Raw genomic sequence first — 21,453 nt, forward strand, 5'->3', positions numbered from 1 at the left:
ACATTGATTACTGCCTAAAAGTTTCTAGACACGCCAACTAAGCTAATTTACCACCCATATCTTTACTAGGGGTGCCAATACATTGTGAAAGGAACTGTATATGGTCAGTAACAATATAAAATAATAGTTTTCATGTTACTTCTGCTGTGTTTTTTAACGTGGCTGTTATTTTTAAGATCTTCTTGTACCTTACGCAACACTAGATTCACGTCTATTGTTTTTAACATGTTCCAACGAAGTTAAATAAATCCGAGTATGCTAATAACAATAGCTTGTATAATACAGCGTGCTAAAACTTGTCCGATAGAAATGAATGTGCACTTCCTCGTTTAAGACTGGGCGAAACCATCGCACTGGAGTTTAGGGGTGATATACGACTTTTAAACATTGTGTTTTTAAATTACGACTAATATAGTTGACTGGAATGACAAATGAGATGTTGATTTAAAGACAGAACTTGTTAATAGAATACAGTGAATCTTAAGTGAATCTATTTTTTTTCCTCATTTATTTACCTTTATACTGCGTACATCCCTATTTTGTGTTGAATAGTTCAGGACGTAATGAATGTACTGGATGTGGAACTGGTTTGAGCTTCAAAATAAACGCCTGAAGTTTGAGAAACGAGCAAAAATGAGGTTTTTAAATATCTGTTATATTTTGCTGCTATTATTTAGTTTTTTGTCGCAGTTTGCTTTCGAGGTAAGACTGTTAAGTATTTTTTATAGTGTATTATTATTTAAAAGTATATTATATAGACGAGCTGAGGGATGTAGAGATGTAATGCAGTGTTCTTGCTGTTTTTACAGTATGTGGAAGAATGCAGGAGTGGGATGTATCCTCCTAAAGGACCAACGTAGGAACTCTTTCATTTATGTGTAGAAATAACTCATATGTGTTTTTGCATTCTTTTTATTGTCATTAGCACATTGACAGTATGACCATTGCATTTGTGTCAGCTGAGTAGAGATGCTTTCATTATCATTTTATCACACAATCACTCACACACTACACTGTGCATTGTTTAATCTTCTGGAGTTTTTCTACAGATTTATAAACAAAGTTACCTGGTACACACTGAACCTTGACTTGCCCCCCACTGAGAGGTGGACTCATGTAATAAAAGAGAAAAAAGCTGAAGTAAGTCCCTAGCAAACTGCTATGATACTTTTGACTGGTTACTTATCTACATATGTAAACAGACATAAGTCAAAGTAGATAAAGTATAAGTTCCACAAAACGTCAGTGCAACCACTAATCAGAGGTATTTCATTGTCCCTATAGTCCGCTATGAAACATCCATTTCTTTAAATCGATAACCAGCACCACCCCAAGCACAATCACCATCACAATAATTCAAATGGTTTAATATCTGCACTAATTTTAGGTAAACCTGAACAATGTGCAATACATTTTTTAAATCTGTGCAATACCTGTTATACTTTGTGCAATACATTTTATAAAACAGTGCAATATTTGTTTAGCTTTTTCAAAGACTTATTCTTTTGTAATTTTTTGTAATTTGTAAAAAATTTTAAATCTTTTGATGTATCATATATGCTTACATTTCTATTTTTTAATATATGTACAAACACTTTTTATATCTTTATACTCTTGTAAGCTGCTGTAACATTACAATTTCCCCCCTGTGGGATAATAAAAGGCTTTCTTATCTTATCTTAAAATGTAATTGAATTTATCTTAATTTGCTACTGTTGGGTAAATAAAAGGTTCTTAATTTTAAATAGACTACCTTAATTTCTACATGAATTGTTTTATATTGTACACAACCTTTAGAAGTCCTTTCCATTTAAATGTATTACCATGCTATGTGCCCTCTTGATTATTCCTATTATTATTGTCAAACCTGTGTAAATTTTGTTTTAAAAAATCACTGAAAACACCTTGTTTTTCCTGTCTGTTCACTGAAACAGGAAACAAAAATCTGTGAGGAAAAAATAACAAGAAAAAAAACATTTTTTTGCTAAAAACTTGTAATTAACATGTAATTAACATAATGTAAACTTAATGTAGAGTGGGCGTCGCACAGCAGCCACAGGGTTCTGGAGACTTGGGTTCAATTTAACCTTCAATCAAAAAAGTTTGTGTAACTGTCAGATTAAGAACTTTAATTTAGAGCTTCTCTCTTTAAAATATTTCAATCTGCCAAGCACCTGGATTACAACTTATGTTTAGCAGACAGAAGTTTCTCCAAAAAAGAGGAAGCTGTTGTGCTTTACACTAATACCACGGTGACTACTTGTGTCTGGTTTATTTTTTAACACATCTGGGTTTTTTTTTGTCCAATCATTATTCTATTTTAGATAGTTATTAGTGTGGTTTTATTTCTTTACTTTTTTATTTATAAATCAAGTTTTAGCAATCCATACATGTTCTCCTTAACTGGGTTAAGCATTATAAACATTACGATAATAGCACTAACTGTTACTGTTGGTGTTTTTTCCCCCTGTAAAATAGAGAAGAAAGTACTTTAGAAAGATAAACGAAACAGAAAAAGGTGAACTTAAAGGTCAATTTATAGTTACACCAATGTGCTTTTTTTTTTAGCTGGCAAAAATGATACAGGCAATACGGGATTTGGCCAACAGCTTTTTTCATGGAAAACTTATTCATTTAGTGGACAAGGAATTGGTGAGTATAATAGATTATAGTAGATTTATATGTCAGTTATTTAGATGTGTCATTATTTATTCATAATTTAATTTCCTGCTCATTTTACAGCCTTTAATTGTTGATACACTGCCTTATCCATTTAATGAGGAAATTAAAGGAATTGCAGCTGCCTCTGGAGTTCCTTTAGGTAAGATCCATAACATAACATTGGTACCTGTTCAATAATACAACAAAAGTATATTTGCTGAAAGGAAACTACACAATAGAAATATTGCATCACAACTTTTCAATCACTAGGGTGTTATAAAACATCAGCTTTTAAATGTTTATGCATTGATAGATATTTTAACAGCTCATTCATTTTAAGTTCTCGTTTCTTTTTTTATGCTTAGGTCAAATACTTATGTCCATAATCTTTTAATTCTGGGTTTGTTTTTAGGAAAGGGTGTCGTCACTGTTGTACAGAAAATTCCATATGTATTCACAGGTTGTCCACATTTGTAATGTGACCCTTTTACACACAATTCTAAATCTGGATTGCACCATATCCCCACCTAGACCACAATTCAGGTGGACCAGAGATTGGTACCCAGCTGGAAATAACAACTACTTTCACACTAACCCAATAAACTATTAAACTTGCTGTCCAAATACACTTGGTTCATAGAAGAGAAGTTCAAGTGAGAAAACTCTACAATGTATTTCTAATAACAATCTTTCTGTTTACCCCTTTAGGAGAAATAGTGCTGTTTAATATCTTTTATGAAGTTTTTACTGTGTGCACATCAGTGGTTGCAGAGGATGTAAATGGTGAGTTATGTAACACTAGGCATTTTTGTTTTGTCTGCGTAGGCTTTATAGTGTGTTTTAATATTTTCTATGTTCTATATCATATTTTTTCTCTTTTAGGTAAATTATACCATGCTAGGAATTTGGACTTTGGGTTGTTCATGGGGTAATGATATGACATACATATTTGTAATATTTCATCTGTGTTTTTTTGAACCATCCTGAATTTACTTTTGCATTTTGCCTGTCAGTTGGGATCGGAAAAACCAAACCTGGACCATAACTGAGAAGCTGAAACCACTTGTGGTAAATATTGACTTTAAGCGGAACAACAGAACGGTCTTCAGATCTACCAGCTTTGCAGGATATGTGGGAATGCTCACTGGCATTAGACCTGTAAGTGTTTCAAGGCTTGCAAAACATTGATCTTTTTTTAAGTGAAAGTTAAAGTAAAATATATCTTCTGTGGTTGATTGTAGAGAGAATTTACCCTAACAATGAATGAACGTTTTAACGTAGATGGAGGATACATAGGTAAGAAATATTTGCATATAATCATAAACCTATATAATAAGCATCCTAAATTGTTTGTTTTTTGAACTGTGAACAAATTGTACTCAAATGCCAAAACGGAATCAGTTATTTAAGACATCATAGGAGTTTGACATTGTATAAAAGTGATCCTCAGAATGGTACAGAAAACAAGCAAATCTCTGATCGGGTGCTCTGTCCTGGCTTGTTGATAACATTATATAATTCAGGAATCCTGGAATGGATACTTGGCAAGAGAGATGGCATGTGGATGAGCTTCCTCACTCGCAGAGTCCTGGAAAATGCAACCAGGTTAAGTCAAGTTTTAAATCTTTATGTTACTTGTTTCAACCCCATGTTAATAGTCTGGTACTGGACCTTGGTATTTTGCATTTCTTTTTTAGAACTGAAAGTATTTGTTATAATTTAATAGCAGATTTACCACCTGGTTTACAATCTCTGTAAATAATTCATGGTTGAAATGATTATAATGTGAACAAAGCCTGTTATATTTTAATCAGTTATGAAGATGCCAAACACCAGCTTATTAAAACCAAGTTACTTGCACCAGCCTACTTTATCCTGGGTGGAAACCAGACCAACCAGGGCTGTGTGATAACCAGAGGAAGAATTAATACACTGGACGTCTGGGAGTAAGTGTGTATTATTACACTAATAAATTAACATTTAATTTATTTACACCGAGCACAATAACAAAGCTAATATAATGTTTGTGGTATTGAAGGATTAATCTGAAGCTTGGCAGATGGTACGTGCTTGAAACAAACTATGATCACTGGGAAGAGCCATTCATTTTGGATGATCGTCGGACACCAGCTATGAAATGCATGAATAAAACCACACAAGAAGTAAGTGGTTAAATTAAAGAATAGTCAGAACCAAATAAATGTTTTTGGTTTTTGTTATTATGACTGAAAATATTTAGAACAATCATCTTGTTTTTTTTCCAGAACATTAATTTCCAAACTCTGTATGATGTTCTTTCAACTAAACCAGTTCTAAACAAGGTATGAAGCTTATTGAGTAGTTTGTCAAGAACTAATCAAAATCATCCCAATCATGCATCTTTTATTTATTTATATATCTTTTAATAGTCCTGATTTACTAAGATTCCAAATAAACTAAACAAATTTTTAAATAAAAGTATATTTTTATAATACATAAACCCATGATTAGGCATATTTCTAATTGGGGAGGAACACATTTATTGAGCTCTTGTAGGGGTATTTAATGGTTTTTTAATAAATCGTCATATTTAAAGTCATACACATATAATTAAATAAATTCAAATTAATAATGGGGAAAAATGTAGTATGTAATGGTCAAAATGAGTCAAGTTCTAGATTTTAATTCTGTGAATAAAAATGTTCTTGTATTTTTTGATCATGAATAACTATGTGGCATTGCCAGAGAAGCAATGTGTATCTGCCATTGCAATAAATTGTTGACACTTGTTACTTGTACATCAGGTTCCACGTTTTCATACTTGATGTTTTTTCCTTATTTTCATTAACTGTTAGCTTACAGCATATACGTCCCTAATGGAAGTCTCAAGTGGTAAACTGGAGTCTTACACCCGAGCCTGTCCAAGTCCGTGTACACCCTGGTGATCATCTGAAGCACTGAAAAACATAAAGCTGGAGCCATTTTAAATCAGGTTTTAAAAGCAGTATTAAGATAACTTAGCAAAGACTTATATGCTTTTATTATAAATGCTTTAATTTGTTAAGTATTTCTGATCTATTTAAACTGATAGTTTTGATAATAGTTTAAATTCTTTGATTTCTTTTTTAATGGAAAATGTTACTTGAGTAGAATTTTACTCTTTCCTGTAAATAAAATTGATTGTATTATTGTAAAATATTTTTAAATAATTTATATGATCATTTTATAATGTCTATTTTGTTCTTTTGTAATGTACAGTGAAATAAATGTGGTAATTTTAGCAAATTGCTCCTCTGTTTTGTTTGTCTCTGTTTTGTGAATTTAGGTTAAATAAGTTAAATCTTATAATTTTGCTGATAAATAAAATACACTATCATGGCCTTTACACCAGAATTCCAAACAGGGAAAACTCAATAACCAAATAGCATGGAAAGCATCATCTAAACGTCATTAATGGTTCAGAGTTCATGTTAGTGTCAGTAAGTGTGTGGAAGCACGAACTGAAAATGTGAACACGAGTTTTCAGGATGCAGAGAGAAGATGTTTTTTTTTTTCCTGATCAAAATGGAGCAATGCTATTAGCATCACGATTTTGGCAAGCTGGACATTTGTAGGGGTCACAGTTCTCACATTTATATGGGTCATTTATGTAGTTTTTTTATGATTAATGTTTTTATTATATTTTTATTAGGGCTTTTCTCTTTTTAATTTTAAACACCGATTCTCCTGTGGTTGACAGATATTTGTGTGCAATGGCTGCCAGCCTTGCTTTTTCTCTTTGACCACCACTGTGGTGGACACCCCTCCATATCCATTTTGGGCTCTGCTTTATAGTGGTTCAGACATTGTTCTATAGACTCTTTCACTATCAGTATCTGTATCAGAAGAACCCAGCAAGAAGACAGACATCCTCCTCTTCTTTCAAGGCTGTTTCTTTGTTGTCTCTGCAGGTGGTTGTTGTGCAGGCATCTCTCCCATCATGAGTTGTGTAATAAAGCCCAGGCTTCACTCCTTTCTTATTTGGGAAGACACTTCAAATCCTTAAACCTGGGATCAAGTGCAGTAGCAATCTTTATCCATGTGAGGTTGGCCATGTCCTTCCGTTGAGCTAGGTCTTGTGGTGTAAAAAGGTCTGTAATATTATTTACCTTTGTGGTCTCCTAATTTCTTATTAGTGATTGACTATAGCTGGTGAGAGAATTAGAGCTAGTTTAACTGCACGAAATACAAAGTACATGACGTGTATCAGCAGCCTCGGATTAATGATAGGCCTTCTTCTGCTGGTTTGAATTTTCTGTAAGCAAAGGGTGACAACTTGGGTTTTCTTGTAAAATCATGTAAAAATTTCTAAATGGCCATGACATGCATGTTCCTCACAAGTGAAATGTTGGCTCGACTTGGTTGGCTGTACCTTGTGCTTTACTGTGTGTCCATCTGCTTTACACATCAAATGTCTGTTTTATGACCAAATCAAATCAGGTATTTTCTCTTTAAAAGTAAGGTATTTAGTTTTAGTTTGTTGAAGCACTGTTTTGTCCTATTATTAAGAAATGCGTTACCATTTTAATGCTGAAAGATGCATGTTTAGTGTTTAAGGTTTGTTCTTGTGCCCCTCTTATTGCCGTTTATCTGTGTATCTGCATTGCTGCTCAGTGAGTCACTCAGGAAAAACACAATACCAGTTTCTGAGTTTAACAGATGCACAACAGACCAGTGGGTGAAACATCTTTGGTACATGAGTTGGAACAAAAGATTTTAAACCACTGGACTTATTATCCTAAACGATTGTTGTAATTATTTGTCAGACTCTACATCTGTTTTCAGTTTGATTAAACATTATTATGGGAACATCTCATCTTTTCTGGATATGGATTGTTTTGTGTTTTGACCTTACTGGCTCTGTAAGTAATTACAGTTTATTTATTTATTTTATTTAAGTATTTTACTATTACACTGTTGAGTTTTTATCAGACTCTTTTTGTATTTTTCTGCATTGATTTCTTATAAAATGTAAGCAAATCTTTATTCCCAACATAACAATAGACACACTTTTAAAGTAATATCAAACAAATTATTGTAGTTTTCTGTGTTTTATTCAACACAATTCATATTCACAGTCCAGACTAAAATACTTGTGATCCTTGGTATTGCATAACTGTTTAAAACACACTTGAGAATTAGAATATATTTGCGTAGCTGCTGATCTATTTTAAGACTTATATACACGTATACTGTATATTGTATTGTGCAGATGATACCACAGCATCCTAACCTCTGATATTTTATACTCTTGGTGATAAACTTGAATTATTGTCTTTTATTAAGATTTAATTGACAAAGACACAACCCTGTGAGACAGGCTTCACAGTTGGGATTTTGGTTTTGGTATGTTGGTTTAGTAAAATAAGTGCAATTTCTGGCAAACTGTTTATCTCTTCTTTTTATCTTCAGTTCGACAGTCCTTTGTCCTTAAGACATTTACTTTTGTAAAATTCATACATTATTTTTCTCTGTGGTGTTTCTAATCAACCACAATTTTCATTCTGTGTTTTTGTTCTTCTGATGGCTATTTGATGTGTTCTTTTTCGGTTGTTATGATTTTGCATGTTGTACTCATGGTGTTTTGCACTTCAAGTAGCCACAGATTGTTTTCCATTTGTGGAACAGATCTGTAGACCTAAACACCTACCCATATTTTGAAATGCATTTGTAGCTTTTACAAGTTTACATGAACAAGTATCTCATGACAAGAGTAGAACCAGATATTATGCCTTTTTGTACGACAGAGCACCTCCACAATCTACACCTCTACTTCCAGTTTGGAACAACTGACATTTGGAGACATTTTTTCAATTATTTATTCATTTATTTTCAACAAACACTTCATCTTGAGCAAAAAATAGAGTGCCACACAAAACACAACCTGGACTTTAAATAAATTATAAAAAGGTTTAATAAAGACATGGAAACTACAGTTGTCTGTATGAATACGTTTAGACATTTGTTGGTCTGTTGCGTTTTGAAGAATATCAGACCACATTCTACATAATCTTTAAAGTATATGTACGTATATGTTATGTATGTATTCATTATACAAGTAATCAATGAAGAAGTCTTTTTTTAATGGGATCACAAACTTTTTCCTGTAACTGTGTATTACTGTGTATGTAGTCACCTGATGAATGCCAGCAGGAGAGAGACAGACTTCGAGCACAGTTAAGGCGTATGGAAGCTCGTGCTCAGAAGCAACAGGAGATGATCCAGCACTTGTTGAACCTCAATCAGCAGGCTCAGCATTCTGTAAATGAGACCATCTTTTTTGATCTAGGCGAGAAACACTACACAGGTGAAAAGGTTCTTCTAAAATGGAATGTAATTTGATGGCAGTGTGTTTCAGTAATTTTGGGGGTGGGGTGGGGGGGAGCTTATGCAGAATGAATTCATTAAACTAGAAAATTAGATTAGATTTTATAGCAGGACTGTGGTTGCTATGATGAATAACAACAGCACTGTGAATATGCTCAGTGAAATGTTTTTTTGTCTTTCCCTGCCCTCTTTTGCAAAAATAAAAGTACAAGTATAAATGTTTATGCATTTGGTGAATGGTTTAATTGTACATGACTTTGTTGACTTTGTATTTCGTTGTTGGTTACTGTATTCATTGTAAAACACATTGTTTTTTTTCAAACCATTGTTTTGCTCAGATTCGCCCCACCGGGTAGTAAAAACATGCAGTGCCAGTAATGGGTGGTGCATATCAGGTTCCCCAAATTTGGCATAATCCTGGCCCTTACCATTCGCAGACCCTGTTACAGCTACACTGGCTGTGCTGTGATATTTCTGGCCCTGATGTTTAAATTATTTTTACCTAAATTGTTCTTCTGATTTCTAGACTGTGCTCAGATTTTCAATGATGGTAACAGTAGGAGTGGATTCTACATGATTAAACCTGTGAATAGTCCAGACCAGATCAGAGTGTACTGTGATATGACGGAAGGAGGAGGGTGGACAGTTTTTCAAAGACGTTCAGATGGCAGCCAGTCGTTCGACAGGTAAGCAAAGTTCAGACTAAATTACTCTTGAAACAGTGCACCACAGTGGTACTGCAGTGGGAACAGCACGATTAATAGCACATCCAAGTGGGTTTGATCTAGCAAAACTTCACTAGGTAAAATATGGGTGAAAGTGCCAAACCATATAATGGACTGGCATCTTGTCCAGGTTGTATTCAGTTGTGTTCAGTGCTATTGGGCTAGACTCCGGTCTAGTCTTTAACAGTGACCCTAATAAGGATAACACAAAGGCCAAATTGCCTACCACTAAAAAAACTGCCTGTTCTGAACGTGTTACATCTTATAAGTAAGATTATGTTTTTAAATAATCAAGTGTTTTGCTTATACTGTATATAAATCTCAGTAATAGCTTACACATCATATGCAGTGGTTTTTTCACTCCAAATGGCCATTTGCTTCCAATATCGGCATGTATTATGTATAGTTGCTAGGAAGGAATTGTGAGCCATTTGGACTTCTGGATTTCTGCATGAATTATTCATACAATGTAGTCAGGTTTGATTGACAGAGTGACACTGTCAGTGCACAAAGGTTTTTTTCAAGGATACAGCATTTTAACAGACTGATTGGACAAACACAGCTTTATACTTTAAAATACACTTGCACTAAACAATCTTGGTGGGGGCATTATGGTATCATATCATTTATTTACAAATGGGGAGAGATGTCTGAAACCGTGGTCATATAGTGTCTCATACATCCAGTGCTTTTTGTTGCAGAGATTGGAATGATTACAAGACTGGGTTTGGTGATATGGAATCTGCAAATGGAGAATTCTGGTTAGGAAATGACAACCTGCATTACCTGACATCTCAAGGTTGGCTGTTTATATTTAAACAAAGATTCCATGATAAATAAAGATAAAAATGATATATTAATATCTGAGTTTTTATGTTGTCGTTTTATGATGTAATGTAGGTGAGTACAATTTAAGAATCAACTTGGAGGACTTTGAAGGCCGCCATCGTTTTGCCACGTACAAAAAGTTCAAGGTTGACAGTGAAGAGGTAGCATTTTACACCACTGTATATTATTTGAATATGTGTATTATCTGACCTAATAATCAATACAAAATTTGTTCTCATGTTTTTAGAATCGTTATCAGTTGCAGTTTGGAGAATACACAGGAAATGCAGGAGACTCGCTCTCTGGCAGCTACCATCCAGAGGTTCAGTACTGGGCAAGCCACAGGGGAATGAAATTCAGCACAAAGGATAAGGATAATGACCGCTATGAACGCAGTTGTGCTCTGGAAGATAAGGCTGGCTGGTGGTTTAACAGGTCTGTAGACCACATATAAATTTAGGCATTCTAAATGGTTTTTATCCTACATTCCCAAAACATGTACAATATGTTCTGTTTACTTTGAATTGCTATAGTTGTGAGTAAAAGTGTGTATTTCTTTCTTGCAACAAGGGTTAATGGCTTGGGGGGAGGGGTTATGGTCGTTACAGAGTGTGGTAAAAAAAAAATAGGCAACTGATCCGCCACATCCCCTGACCTAATGTTCTTCCACTGTTCCTCCTCTAGGTGTCACTCTGCCAATTTGAACGGATTGTACTACAAGGGCCCGTACAGTGCAGTGACTGATGACGGGATAGTGTGGTACACCTGGCATGGTTGGTGGTACTCCCTCAAATCTGTGCAGATGAAGATCAGACCCAGTGAATTTGAACCAAATGAAGTCTAACGTCCAACTTCTACTTAGTTAATCTATCTACATACAGTAAAAAAGAAAATAAATGCAAAAATAAATGCTGTATATTTGTGTTTGCAGTAAGACAGCAATGTGTGAAGGATTTCAGAAATGTAGCATCCTGTTGAATCAAATATTGGCATATTTACAAAGTATTACATGTGATCTACATGTTAGTGTCTACATGTTATACTGATATACAGTATATCTATTTTAAACTGTATGTGTATAATACAATAATAAATAAAAATGCTGATGTAACTTCAAACTTCAAACTCATCTTCAGCCATTTACCTCTTAAAATTGTTATTGCACAGACACCCCACACTCCAGGAGGTGTTGAAGAGAGGAGGGTGATTACATAAAAAAACTAAAACATTTTATTGCATTCTATGACCTACATACATACACATCCTGAGTATTATTATTATTATTATTATTATAGCATCAACACAATCTATAATAACACAATAATAGTATGTATGATGAATCTTAGGATTTAGGCTATTCTTGTTGTTAAACATAATAAAGGTACAGAAGGGTACCTTTAACTTTTCTGGGGTGGTATCACCCAAATGAAACTGTCTTTAAAAATATGCTGTTAACATTAGAAGCTGGATGAAGATTCTTGCAGAAAAAAGAAAATGAATCAGTATTAGTAGTATTTGAGTAAAGTAGTGTTACAAAACATGTGATTGTAAGATAAGGGCAGTTGTAGCCTAGTGGTTAAAGTACTGGACTGGTAACCCAAAGGTTATTGGTTCAAACCCCACCACTGCCAGGTTGCCACTAATGGGCCCTTGAGCAAGGCCCTTAAGCTTCAATTGCTTAGACAATATACTGTCACAGTGCTGTAAGTCGCTTTGGATAAAAGCATCTGCTAAATGTCGTAAATGTAATGTAAAATGGTGTTCTCATAGTTCTTACACGATATACATTAAATTAGACATTTTACACCATTTTGTATTTGTTCTCTTTTATTGCAACCGAACATTTTGTTATTCTTAATGAATAGAAAGTTGTATCTTTTAATAACTATTGTGGTTTGTGTTTTATTTTATTATTAAATCCAGCTTGGGTAGAAAATGTAGCAATTTGGACTGAAGCATCAACCAAGCAGACATGGTAAACAACCAAATCTAACATTACCAAATTAACCATTTTAGGCAACTTTCTAAAATAGTTAGTGGGACCAGTTGCTGACTGTATATTTGAATTAGTATACTCATCATGTATAATATGTAGCCATCTAGCAGCCTATTTTAAAATTATTTTACACATGGTAATTGTCTTTAGGCAGTGTAAAACCACTTTGCTGTATTTCCCCCCCCCAAGACATACTAAAGTTTAACAGAAAGTTACTCACAACGATTTTTATGACTGAGCTGTGATTTCACACTGATAACACTTGTAAAGCAGTTTCTATTTAGTATAAAGTAAATTTATTTTACTATATATTTAATATATTTGGGAATTCGTAGTTTAGGCTATAAATAGCCCACCTGAGACGGCCGGTAGTGACGTCATCGTGCTGCTGTGGCGTGGAGCGCGAGGTTGGAATTACCTGCAGGGCGCGCGGCTGTTTGCTCAGGTGAGTCTGAGGTAATTTCAGTAAAAACACTTAACATTAAAAATTTTGTTTGTTGTTAAAGTTTATGCGTGTTTATTGCGAAACAGTCGTACTTTACATCTTCTTTTATTAAACACTTGCTTTTATGTTCGAAGAAAGCGTCGCAGCGTCGATATTAAATCTCAGTTCACCTAAATATTCTGGTCAGATTTTTTTCTGATTTGCCATTTCTCTGCCTGAATATTTAACAGCTCATATATTCTTTTTTTTTTTTTTTTTTTTTTATAATTTAAGCAGTCTTTTTGCAAACTTTTGTAATTTACAATGTTTTTTATAACCACTGATACGTCTTGCACAGAATTGCCTATTGGCATATTGCCAAAATATAAATGACCTCTCATTTAGATAAATTAAGGCCACTATGTGCTATACATCTGCCTTTAATTACCAAATTTCATTTTGACTCTAAAAGTGTCTCTTTAAAGAGGATATGACACAATCTGCTGTGGTGTTTGTTAAAATAAGACTCCTTACTGGAAATCACTAACCTTTACTCTAACTTTTCTACTGTCAATATTTGTCTTTTAAGATGGCATGATTGTGTGGTTTATTTAATTTATGCATTAGCAACACAAGGGGTGTAGACATGTTTCAGCCATGTAGTTTATATCTGCTCAATCCTGTGTACGATTTACAGCCTACCATAGCTTAACAACTGTGTTTACATGCACTATTTCTGGACAGCAGTCCAAGACATGCAAGTTGTCCTTCTGATGTGTGTGGGTCAGGTGCAAAAAACCTGTTTTACTGGCAGCATTTAACCAATAGACTTCGCCTATGAGGGGGATGTGACATCATGGGAAAGAGGATCTGGGCAGCATTGAGTTACCAGACATAAATTAGTCGTTTCATTTTTGTATTACCAGTGCTACAAATAGTAGCTTGATGTCCTTCTGAATTTAATAGCGTGTAATTTAGCAGAAATGATGAATTGCTTGTCCGAGATCATTAACCAGGTCGAGGAGGCATAGGTTGCTGGTGCAGGTCTTCAATATGTAGTTTCTGCTCTGTTGTAACATGGTTTTTCACTCTTAATCCATTACTGAGACGTGTATCCTGGGTTAGGTCTTGCGTGCTATGGCCCAACCCACTGCTCTGCTGTCTGTGGCAGCTATGTATGGCATTTACAAGGAATTTAACGGATTTTTAAAATAAGATACCAAAACAAGTGTTGAAGCAGGTTTCCTTAGTATTTTAAGAGGGTGTTTATACACTATAAGAATAAGTCTTATAGTGAACCCATTGCTCTCTAATGAAATTGAAAAAGGTCATTGCAAAAGTTCGCTATGGACTGTACTGAAAAATGCACCAAGCCCATAGACCTCCTAAAACCTGCATGTAACCTAATCATTAAAATCATGTTTTCAGCAATCAGGGATTCAAATAGCGAAGAGCACCAAGACATACTGAAACTGAGTAGGTCAATGCAAATATGCAAAATGGTAAATGAAAATCAGCTGCTTTTATTAAACCACAAACACAACTACCTGTACAGATGCTTGGCCCCACTCATGTATGCCATACCATACTCATGTATGCCATACCCCCAAATGTGTGCCTTATGTGCCTTTCCTCTAAAACACCAAACACCTTCAAGTGTATGAAGTGTATGGGAATTAAATGTCCTCCTTTTTTATTATTATTAAAATGAGCTTAACCTGACTTCCTGTTCATGAGTAGACACCAGTTTTATTTAATAATGCTGTCTTGTTTAAGAAATACCTCATACCATTAAAGCTTTTTTATATTTTTTCTTCCAATAATTGAACGTTTGGTATGGAGGGTGATATGCATTGTTAAATAATTTCTTGATTCTGTTGACTTTCTGCTGTTTTCAAAGCAAACATACATTTCCTATTCAGTGTTACCTTATTAAATATTTGGCCTTGGGCTTTACCTTTTTGATAATTCAGTCACTTGATAATGCAGATGTTTATTTTGCCTGACCTTAAAGTTAGCTGCCAATCACTTAACATTATACTGATATCAGCTAACTCTTGCTTTATGGCTTGAAAACATTGATGGCATGGTTATGTAAAAAATCAACCAGTGGACCCTGAACATTACAGTTCATTCCTTTTAACTCCAGAAATAACTTAGCCAAGTGTGATCTGTGCAAGTGTGTGCATGCACCTTTAATGTTTTGAATAATTTACTGGCAGAGTTAGCTCAGTTACTGTCTGTATTGTTATGGGCTTATACACAGAACTTTGCAATTTGGAGAGTAATTAAAAATGGGGGGAAAAATTACCAAATTGGAATTTCTTTCTACGTACATATTGTAATTGCTAAAAATTTTTATAAACACTTAAGTTTACATGCGATTAAATGTGTTGCGTTCTTTAGATTTGTTATATTGGTTACATAACTTTTAGAGGGTAAAATCCATTCAGAATCATCCCTATTTAAACTGACTGAATATTGTGAATTAAACTACATTGATTTGTGGGTGCATGTGTGTAGTTGTTCGCAGTCTTAGTCTTGCACAAAAACTTGCCTGGACTGAATTCTCTCCTAATAGGAGGCCTTCAGTCACATGGCAACTGCAAATGGTGTTTTTGTCCTGCCATGTAAGCCCCTCCCTCCTTCCAAAGGCCCTGCATGGGATAAGGTAACCAAATGCTGTTCCCAGTAAACTTAGCCCTGTAACATTACCAGAGGTCTGTGCTGGACCTTGAACTGTGCATTGCCATATACAGAGGCGTGTTAGGAGCAGTGGAGTGTGAGCGCTCAAAGGTGATGGAACGCAGTGTTGGAAATCATTGCTAGGTAAGGAAGTTTTCTGCTCTATCAGAGTTCCAGACAGCCGGGTATTAATGATGCTCCGCTGAGTTTGACTTTTAAGTTGGGGGTGGAAGATGAATGTGAGAGAGGAGTCTGCCAGTCTGTGAATACATCTAGTTTGTTTAAATCAAAAGGAGTGTTTACCATAGCAGTGGACTATTCCGTGAGACTCTGGGAAAACAACTGAGAAGAAAATGCAGGACAGAACTAAGATTTATTAGGTGTGATATTTATATTTTTACATTTTACCTGCATTGCATGGCTTTTTGTGACCTTTTTGATACTTAACTATCTAGGTAACTAGTTAGTTTGTTCTAGGTTTATAAGAATTTGTGGTCATCATAAAATTTGTTGTCTTATTAAACTTTGCATTTTACAGTTTTGCATGTAGATGTTCAAATCAAGTCAAATGTATTTATGCTTTTTACAAGACATTGACATTGTTTTACCCAATGAATGAGACCCACTGCAACCCTGACCAGAATAAAGAGGTGGTAAATAAACAATGAATGAATGAATGAATGAATTAATTAATTAATTAACGATGTCTCAAAGCATCTTTATATGGTGGCAGAGGGAAACTCTTTAAATAGTATAAAAAAAGATACATTGAGAGGAACCGAACTCAGCGTGAACCCCTCCTTGGGTGGCCTACAGGATAATATGGATACATTATAATTACATTCAATTAATAGATACTAGACAGGTTAAATAAAATTATTATATAAAAAGTTATAACACATTTGAGCAAAGTACATAGAGCTCTTCATCCTTCAGTCTGTGGTAGAACAAATTGTAATAATGAGGACATGACATTGTGAGTGCAGTCAGTGCAGATTCTCATCACATCCAGCAGGAACGACTCTGTTGTCATATTAACAGCCCAGCAGTATATTTCATACTATTAGGGATGTTATAAGCATCAGCATTGCATAAAAATATTTATATAAAATTTTTTAAAAATGATCAGTAAAGAACGGCCACCGTTGAGTTTAAAGTTAGTCGATTTCATCTCCAAGTCTCTGCATAAACATTAAGGCTTGATTAATAGTGCCTACGGGTGACTCAGCAGGTTATTGACGTGATGGTCATCAGGGTTTGTTCTCTTGTTAATCAGTAAAAGCAAATTGCTTCATGCCTTACCCTGCTAAAACATTTTTTCCAAAAGTTTACATACTTTGTTTAACGTTTCTATATCACACAAATAGTTACTTACACACTGTTTAATTATTGCTGGCATGGATAAATTAGAAATTCCCAATTAACGGCCAGTTTCTCAAAGATTTTTAGCTAAAATGAGCAGGCTTGACGTCTCTGGCCCCTCTGGTTGGGTTAAATCTGTTCCTAAACCCATGTAGTGAGTGTGTGAACATGATTGACAGGTAACTAGAATTCCTCCACATTGCCTGGTGGGCTGTATGAATTATTTGATGATAACCAATGACTATGTTGGTTTTAATTATTTTGCGACCCTTTCATTTGGTAGTGAACATTCAATGTTTAATTAAATAAACTTACAATTTTAGCTGTTTTATTATCTTCCCAAAGAGTGTAACTTAACACAATTTCAACAAATGTACCTATATTTAGATACCTAAAAAGGCAAACCCTGCCCTACAGCTAGTCATTATATATAATAGCCATGTGTAATTTAAAGCAACTGGCTCACACGACAGACATTGCCTGGTGGATAATTATTGTTTCCTCCTGTTGGTACCTGTTACATGTTAAACACCTCCCTTTTTTTTTTTTGCATGGAATAAAACGTATAGATTTTTTTTTTTGGTTATGTTGGATAAAATCCTAAACTCTAGGATACTAACCTCCTCATATCATTTAAACAAATTGGCTGATATTTTATTATAGTTTAAAGTAAAAACTTTTTTTACTCTGCTTTTGGCCTTAAGACGCTTGGCACAAAGAACTCATTTATTCCTTCTCTTTTTTTATTGTACTTGACAGGAGTGCAGTGAAGCATGAAGGGCTTTTTCTTCCAGCGTTTCAAAAATTTGGCCAAGCCGTCTCTACTTTTGTACTGTCTGACTACACACGGGCAGGCATAATGAGACACAAAGTCCTAACAAATTTTTGCTGTTCTTCTAGCCCTAAACATGTAATGAAAAATTAGTAATTCTCTTGAACCATATTTCATCTGACAAAAGTCAAAAATTATGTTTTAAAATGTGTTATTGATGTTACACTGTTTTGAAACATTCCACTGTAATCAGGTGAATTGGTGATTCACAAAAGTCCTTGCAGGTAAAACTGGGTTATGACCCACCACTTTGTGCCAAACTTTGTTGGAGAATTTTGTTTATTTTATAACAATCATTACTTAGGATTGCATATAATTTAGGTTTTTTACCATCTACTGTACAAACGATTGAAAAAGATTCAAAAAGTCAAAGAAATCTCAAAAAAGTCTGTGTAGAGCAAGGATGGAAATCAATGTTGAATGTGTATGAAAGGTCACCCTGATGCCATTGCGTCATGCTACTGTGATGAATATATCCACAAACACTCGGGAGTCATGTGTCTTAACACAGTCTAGCACTACATTAAGAAATGTAAGAAACTTGCTATAATTTTATAATTTTGTAGTAATTGTCTAAAAAAAGTCTTGTTGAGTCTGTTTCAAACAAACATGTATTGCTTCTGTGATGACCGACCCCCCCTGTAAACAGTAATAGCAATTAACCATCAGAGAAGTAGTTTTTTGAGTTTTGGGAACTTTTAAACACATGATTTTAAAGGTACATCAATAATAAGAGCAACAGTTTTAATCACTTATTCAGTTTGTAGTGGTAAATTGTTGGTGGTAACAGCGATGATCAGTCTTTACTAATCAGGGCCAGTGATAGCTCAGTGGTTAAGGTACTGGACTAGTAAACAGAAGGTTGCCGGTTCAAGCCCCGCCACCACCAAGTTGCCACTGTTGGGTCCCTGAGCAAGGCCCTTAACCCTCAATTGCTCATCGTGTTCCGCTCATTGTGTAAGTCGCTTTGGATAAAAGCGTCTGCTAAATGCTGAAAATGAAATGGATGAATGATTAATATATTTTTTTTTATACCCAACTATAATTTCCTCAACTGTTACCAATTCACCTGATTAATGGTGTAATATAAATATTCTGTTAACCTTTTACTTATATTTTGTTCCTGACCTAACTTTTTTGAGTGTGTAGAAGGCTGATTAAGTGCAAAATGCACTTTGCACAAACACAATTCTTCTTTACATTACATTGTCTTTAGAAATGTAAGAAATGTCAAAGGTGGGTGTAGTTAGACTAAAAAAACTCAATTAATTATGCAACTGTTTTGTTTCTGGAGGCATTAAAAATAAATAAGGTATTAAATTCTCATTACTTGAAGGTAATTTCATGACCGGATAGGATCATAAAACTTTGATACTGTATTTCTTTACTGGACCTTAGCAATGTTTCCAGTACCCTATTAACCCAATGTTGTTAATGCATTTGGATTATTGTGTAATATGTAAATATATTTACATTTTGCTTCTACATTTTTTTTCTTTTTAGGTGGCGTTGACACCAGATGAACAGTCTTAAGTGATCCCTTTGGGGTTAAAAGTACTTGAGCAGCCAAGGCTATGGAGGCTCCTCGCAGAGCCGTGTATCTCTCACTGTCTGTGGAGGACCAGAATGGAAAGGAGTTGAATTACAGTAGTGACTCGTCTGATTCACCAAGGGCCAGTACACACAGTTCAGAGGACTGCAGCGTCATGACTTCAGCTGAGAACCTAAATAGAAAAGTGATTGTGCAATCAGAGAACATGGATATGGTGGACTGTGTAGCAACTTTGAATAACAACTCTAACCAGAATGTGACTTTCATGATCTCAGGCCTTCAAAATGGCAGTGTTTATTCTGGAAGTTCTATGTCTTGTGTTCGTAGTGTCGTTGTTCAGAAAAGTGACAGAGTTGTAGAGAAATGCCTCGACTTTGAAGCAGACAAAGTCTTCAATATGGGATCTGTTAACCCATCCAGCCATGGCTTGTGTGAGATCTGCAGCTCAGTGAGCTCTGATGAGATGGTAATCAGAGGCAGCAGTTTCATTATTCATGAGCCTGATGATATACTCAGTGCTTCTGTTCTAGAACAATCCCCAGATAAGCTTTCTGATGTTGGTCTGATGCCTGGCTTGCTACCTGATGTTTGTGAGGGTCTTGTTAATAATATAATCAACATTTCAGAAGAAGGCAGTAAACATCATGAATTTGGGGTCACCTTTATACAGCCAAACAATCAGACTTTTATCATGGAGGAGGAGGTCTTTCAGACAGTTTCTGGTTCTGTAGGTTCCCATAAAGGGTCTGGAGAAAGCAGGTATTTGGACTTCCTCACTGTGGTTGATTGCTCTGATTGTATCACACCAGTTTGTCAGAAAAAGTTCCATACAGAAGCGCAAAAGTCCACTAACTCCACACCAGGTGAAGCAAAGACTTTTCATATCCCAGCAGAGGAGCTAGACATTAGTGGTAATGTCCAAACCTCTACTCCTGTACAGTCTTTGACTGGTAAAACTTGCCTTCTATCTCTTTCTGACTCTTTAATTAACAAGGGAAAGAGTGATTTAGGCAGTCCAATAACTGAAGTCATGAAGGAACCTCAATCTTCTGCCAGTCAAAAACCTAAAACACCTTTGACTGCACCAGCTAAAAGTAATAAAATACAAACAAAAAGGTTTGTGAAGCCTGACTTTAGTAACATGAAATCAAAGATTCTGCCAAGACCCGTGAGCACATTTAAGCCTTCAACTGTGGCAGTTGTAAAGGCCTCAACAAACCTGGTCAAAAGACCTTCTCAGTCCATGGAGCACAAGGCATCTCTTACCAGTTCAACCAAACCTGAAGTGTCTTCCAACCTTAAGAAGGATCAAAATGGTTTAATTAAAAGAAAGCCGTCCACTTCTCAAGATGGCACACATATTGCAAAGTCCCGACATCACACTTGGTCTGAAGCTTCTAATACTAATGGAGAAGAGTCATGTGTGAAGGATCAACAGGTCAGTAAGACCTCTGACAACTGTACTACTGCAAAAACCTCATCTGTCGGTTTAAAAAGTCGATTCGGCCTGACTAAACAGGGTAAAGAAGAAAAACATGGGAGCGGTTGGAACATGTGGAAGAAACCACAGAAATCTGCTTCAAAGGTGAGTAAAATGTCTTCAAGCCTAAAGTGTCTAAAGTATTATTCTTAAATTCTGAAGATTTAGATTTAGAATTTGGATTCCAAATGCTAAATGAAATCTGCTCTTGCTGTATGTTGCTGTTCTACATTACTGCCAGGACTATTATGTTAAGCTCTTTTTAATCGAAATAGCATGTATTTTATATTTTGATAAACTGTTAAAAGAAATTGGCAACATTTGCATTCTTATTATGAAGCAATACCTAAAGCTGTGAGTGTTCTCAGGAACACTATAACCTCAGTAATTTTAAAATGCATACGAATGGCACAACCTTTGGTCAAACTGGGCATACGGGCAATAAGGATCAAGGAGGTAAGAGAGAACCCAAAGGCCACTCTAAAAGAGCTCCAAAAGTCCTTTGCAAAGACTGAGAACCTGTTGAATTGGGTCATCACTGCAGCACTCGGGCCCATAAATCA

At 35.2% G+C, this 21,453-nt stretch overlaps 3 protein-coding genes across 3 annotated transcripts in view; all 3 read left to right on the top strand.

The window, feature by feature from the left end:
- Window positions 1-223: 223 nt before the first annotated feature.
- Window positions 224-5,902, top strand: asah1a (N-acylsphingosine amidohydrolase (acid ceramidase) 1a). The gene is made up of 14 exons (XM_062999781.1): window positions 224-702; window positions 810-856; window positions 1,050-1,140; window positions 2,569-2,652; window positions 2,743-2,821; window positions 3,370-3,444; window positions 3,544-3,589; window positions 3,675-3,819; window positions 3,903-3,957; window positions 4,185-4,266; window positions 4,476-4,607; window positions 4,700-4,823; window positions 4,926-4,982; window positions 5,496-5,902. Exons 1-14 carry the CDS (start codon window positions 568-570, stop codon window positions 5,583-5,585), a joined length of 1,242 nt encoding a protein of 413 aa, XP_062855851.1. The 5' UTR covers window positions 224-567; the 3' UTR covers window positions 5,586-5,902.
- A 1,520-nt stretch (window positions 5,903-7,422) lies between these two features.
- Window positions 7,423-11,545, top strand: fgl1 (fibrinogen-like 1). Its single transcript, XM_062999782.1, has 7 exons — window positions 7,423-7,541; window positions 8,812-8,986; window positions 9,533-9,692; window positions 10,433-10,530; window positions 10,632-10,720; window positions 10,807-10,994; window positions 11,244-11,545. Exons 1-7 carry the CDS (start codon window positions 7,482-7,484, stop codon window positions 11,401-11,403), a joined length of 930 nt encoding a protein of 309 aa, XP_062855852.1. The 5' UTR covers window positions 7,423-7,481; the 3' UTR covers window positions 11,404-11,545.
- Window positions 11,546-15,732: 4,187 nt separating this feature from the next.
- The window catches only part of mtus1a (microtubule associated tumor suppressor 1a), a 37,045-nt gene continuing 31,324 nt past the window's right edge, over window positions 15,733-21,453 (top strand). The window contains exons 1-2 of the mRNA XM_063000427.1: window positions 15,733-15,808; window positions 19,362-20,995. Of these exons, the coding sequence (XP_062856497.1) occupies window positions 19,433-20,995 (1,563 nt within the window). The 5' untranslated portion in view covers window positions 15,733-15,808; window positions 19,362-19,432. The remainder of the gene's footprint in view (window positions 15,809-19,361; window positions 20,996-21,453) is intronic.

Source organism: Trichomycterus rosablanca, chromosome 8, assembly GCF_030014385.1.
Source record: "Trichomycterus rosablanca isolate fTriRos1 chromosome 8, fTriRos1.hap1, whole genome shotgun sequence".
NCBI lineage: Eukaryota > Metazoa > Chordata > Actinopteri > Siluriformes > Trichomycteridae > Trichomycterus > Trichomycterus rosablanca.

Coding starts and splice junctions, on each gene's coding strand:
- asah1a (XM_062999781.1), top strand. CDS start 568: ATGTACTGGATGTGGAACTGGTTTGAGCTTCAAAATAAACGCCTGAAG. Junction 1,141..2,568: donor TAAAAGAGAAAAAAGCTGAA/GTAAGTCCCTAG, acceptor TTTTTTTTTTAG/CTGGCAAAAATGATACAGGC. Junction 2,822..3,369: donor TGCCTCTGGAGTTCCTTTAG/GTAAGATCCATA, acceptor TTACCCCTTTAG/GAGAAATAGTGCTGTTTAAT.
- fgl1 (XM_062999782.1), top strand. CDS start 7,482: ATGGGAACATCTCATCTTTTCTGGATATGGATTGTTTTGTGTTTTGAC. Junction 8,987..9,532: donor AGGCGAGAAACACTACACAG/GTGAAAAGGTTC, acceptor TCTGATTTCTAG/ACTGTGCTCAGATTTTCAAT. Junction 9,693..10,432: donor GGCAGCCAGTCGTTCGACAG/GTAAGCAAAGTT, acceptor TTTTTGTTGCAG/AGATTGGAATGATTACAAGA.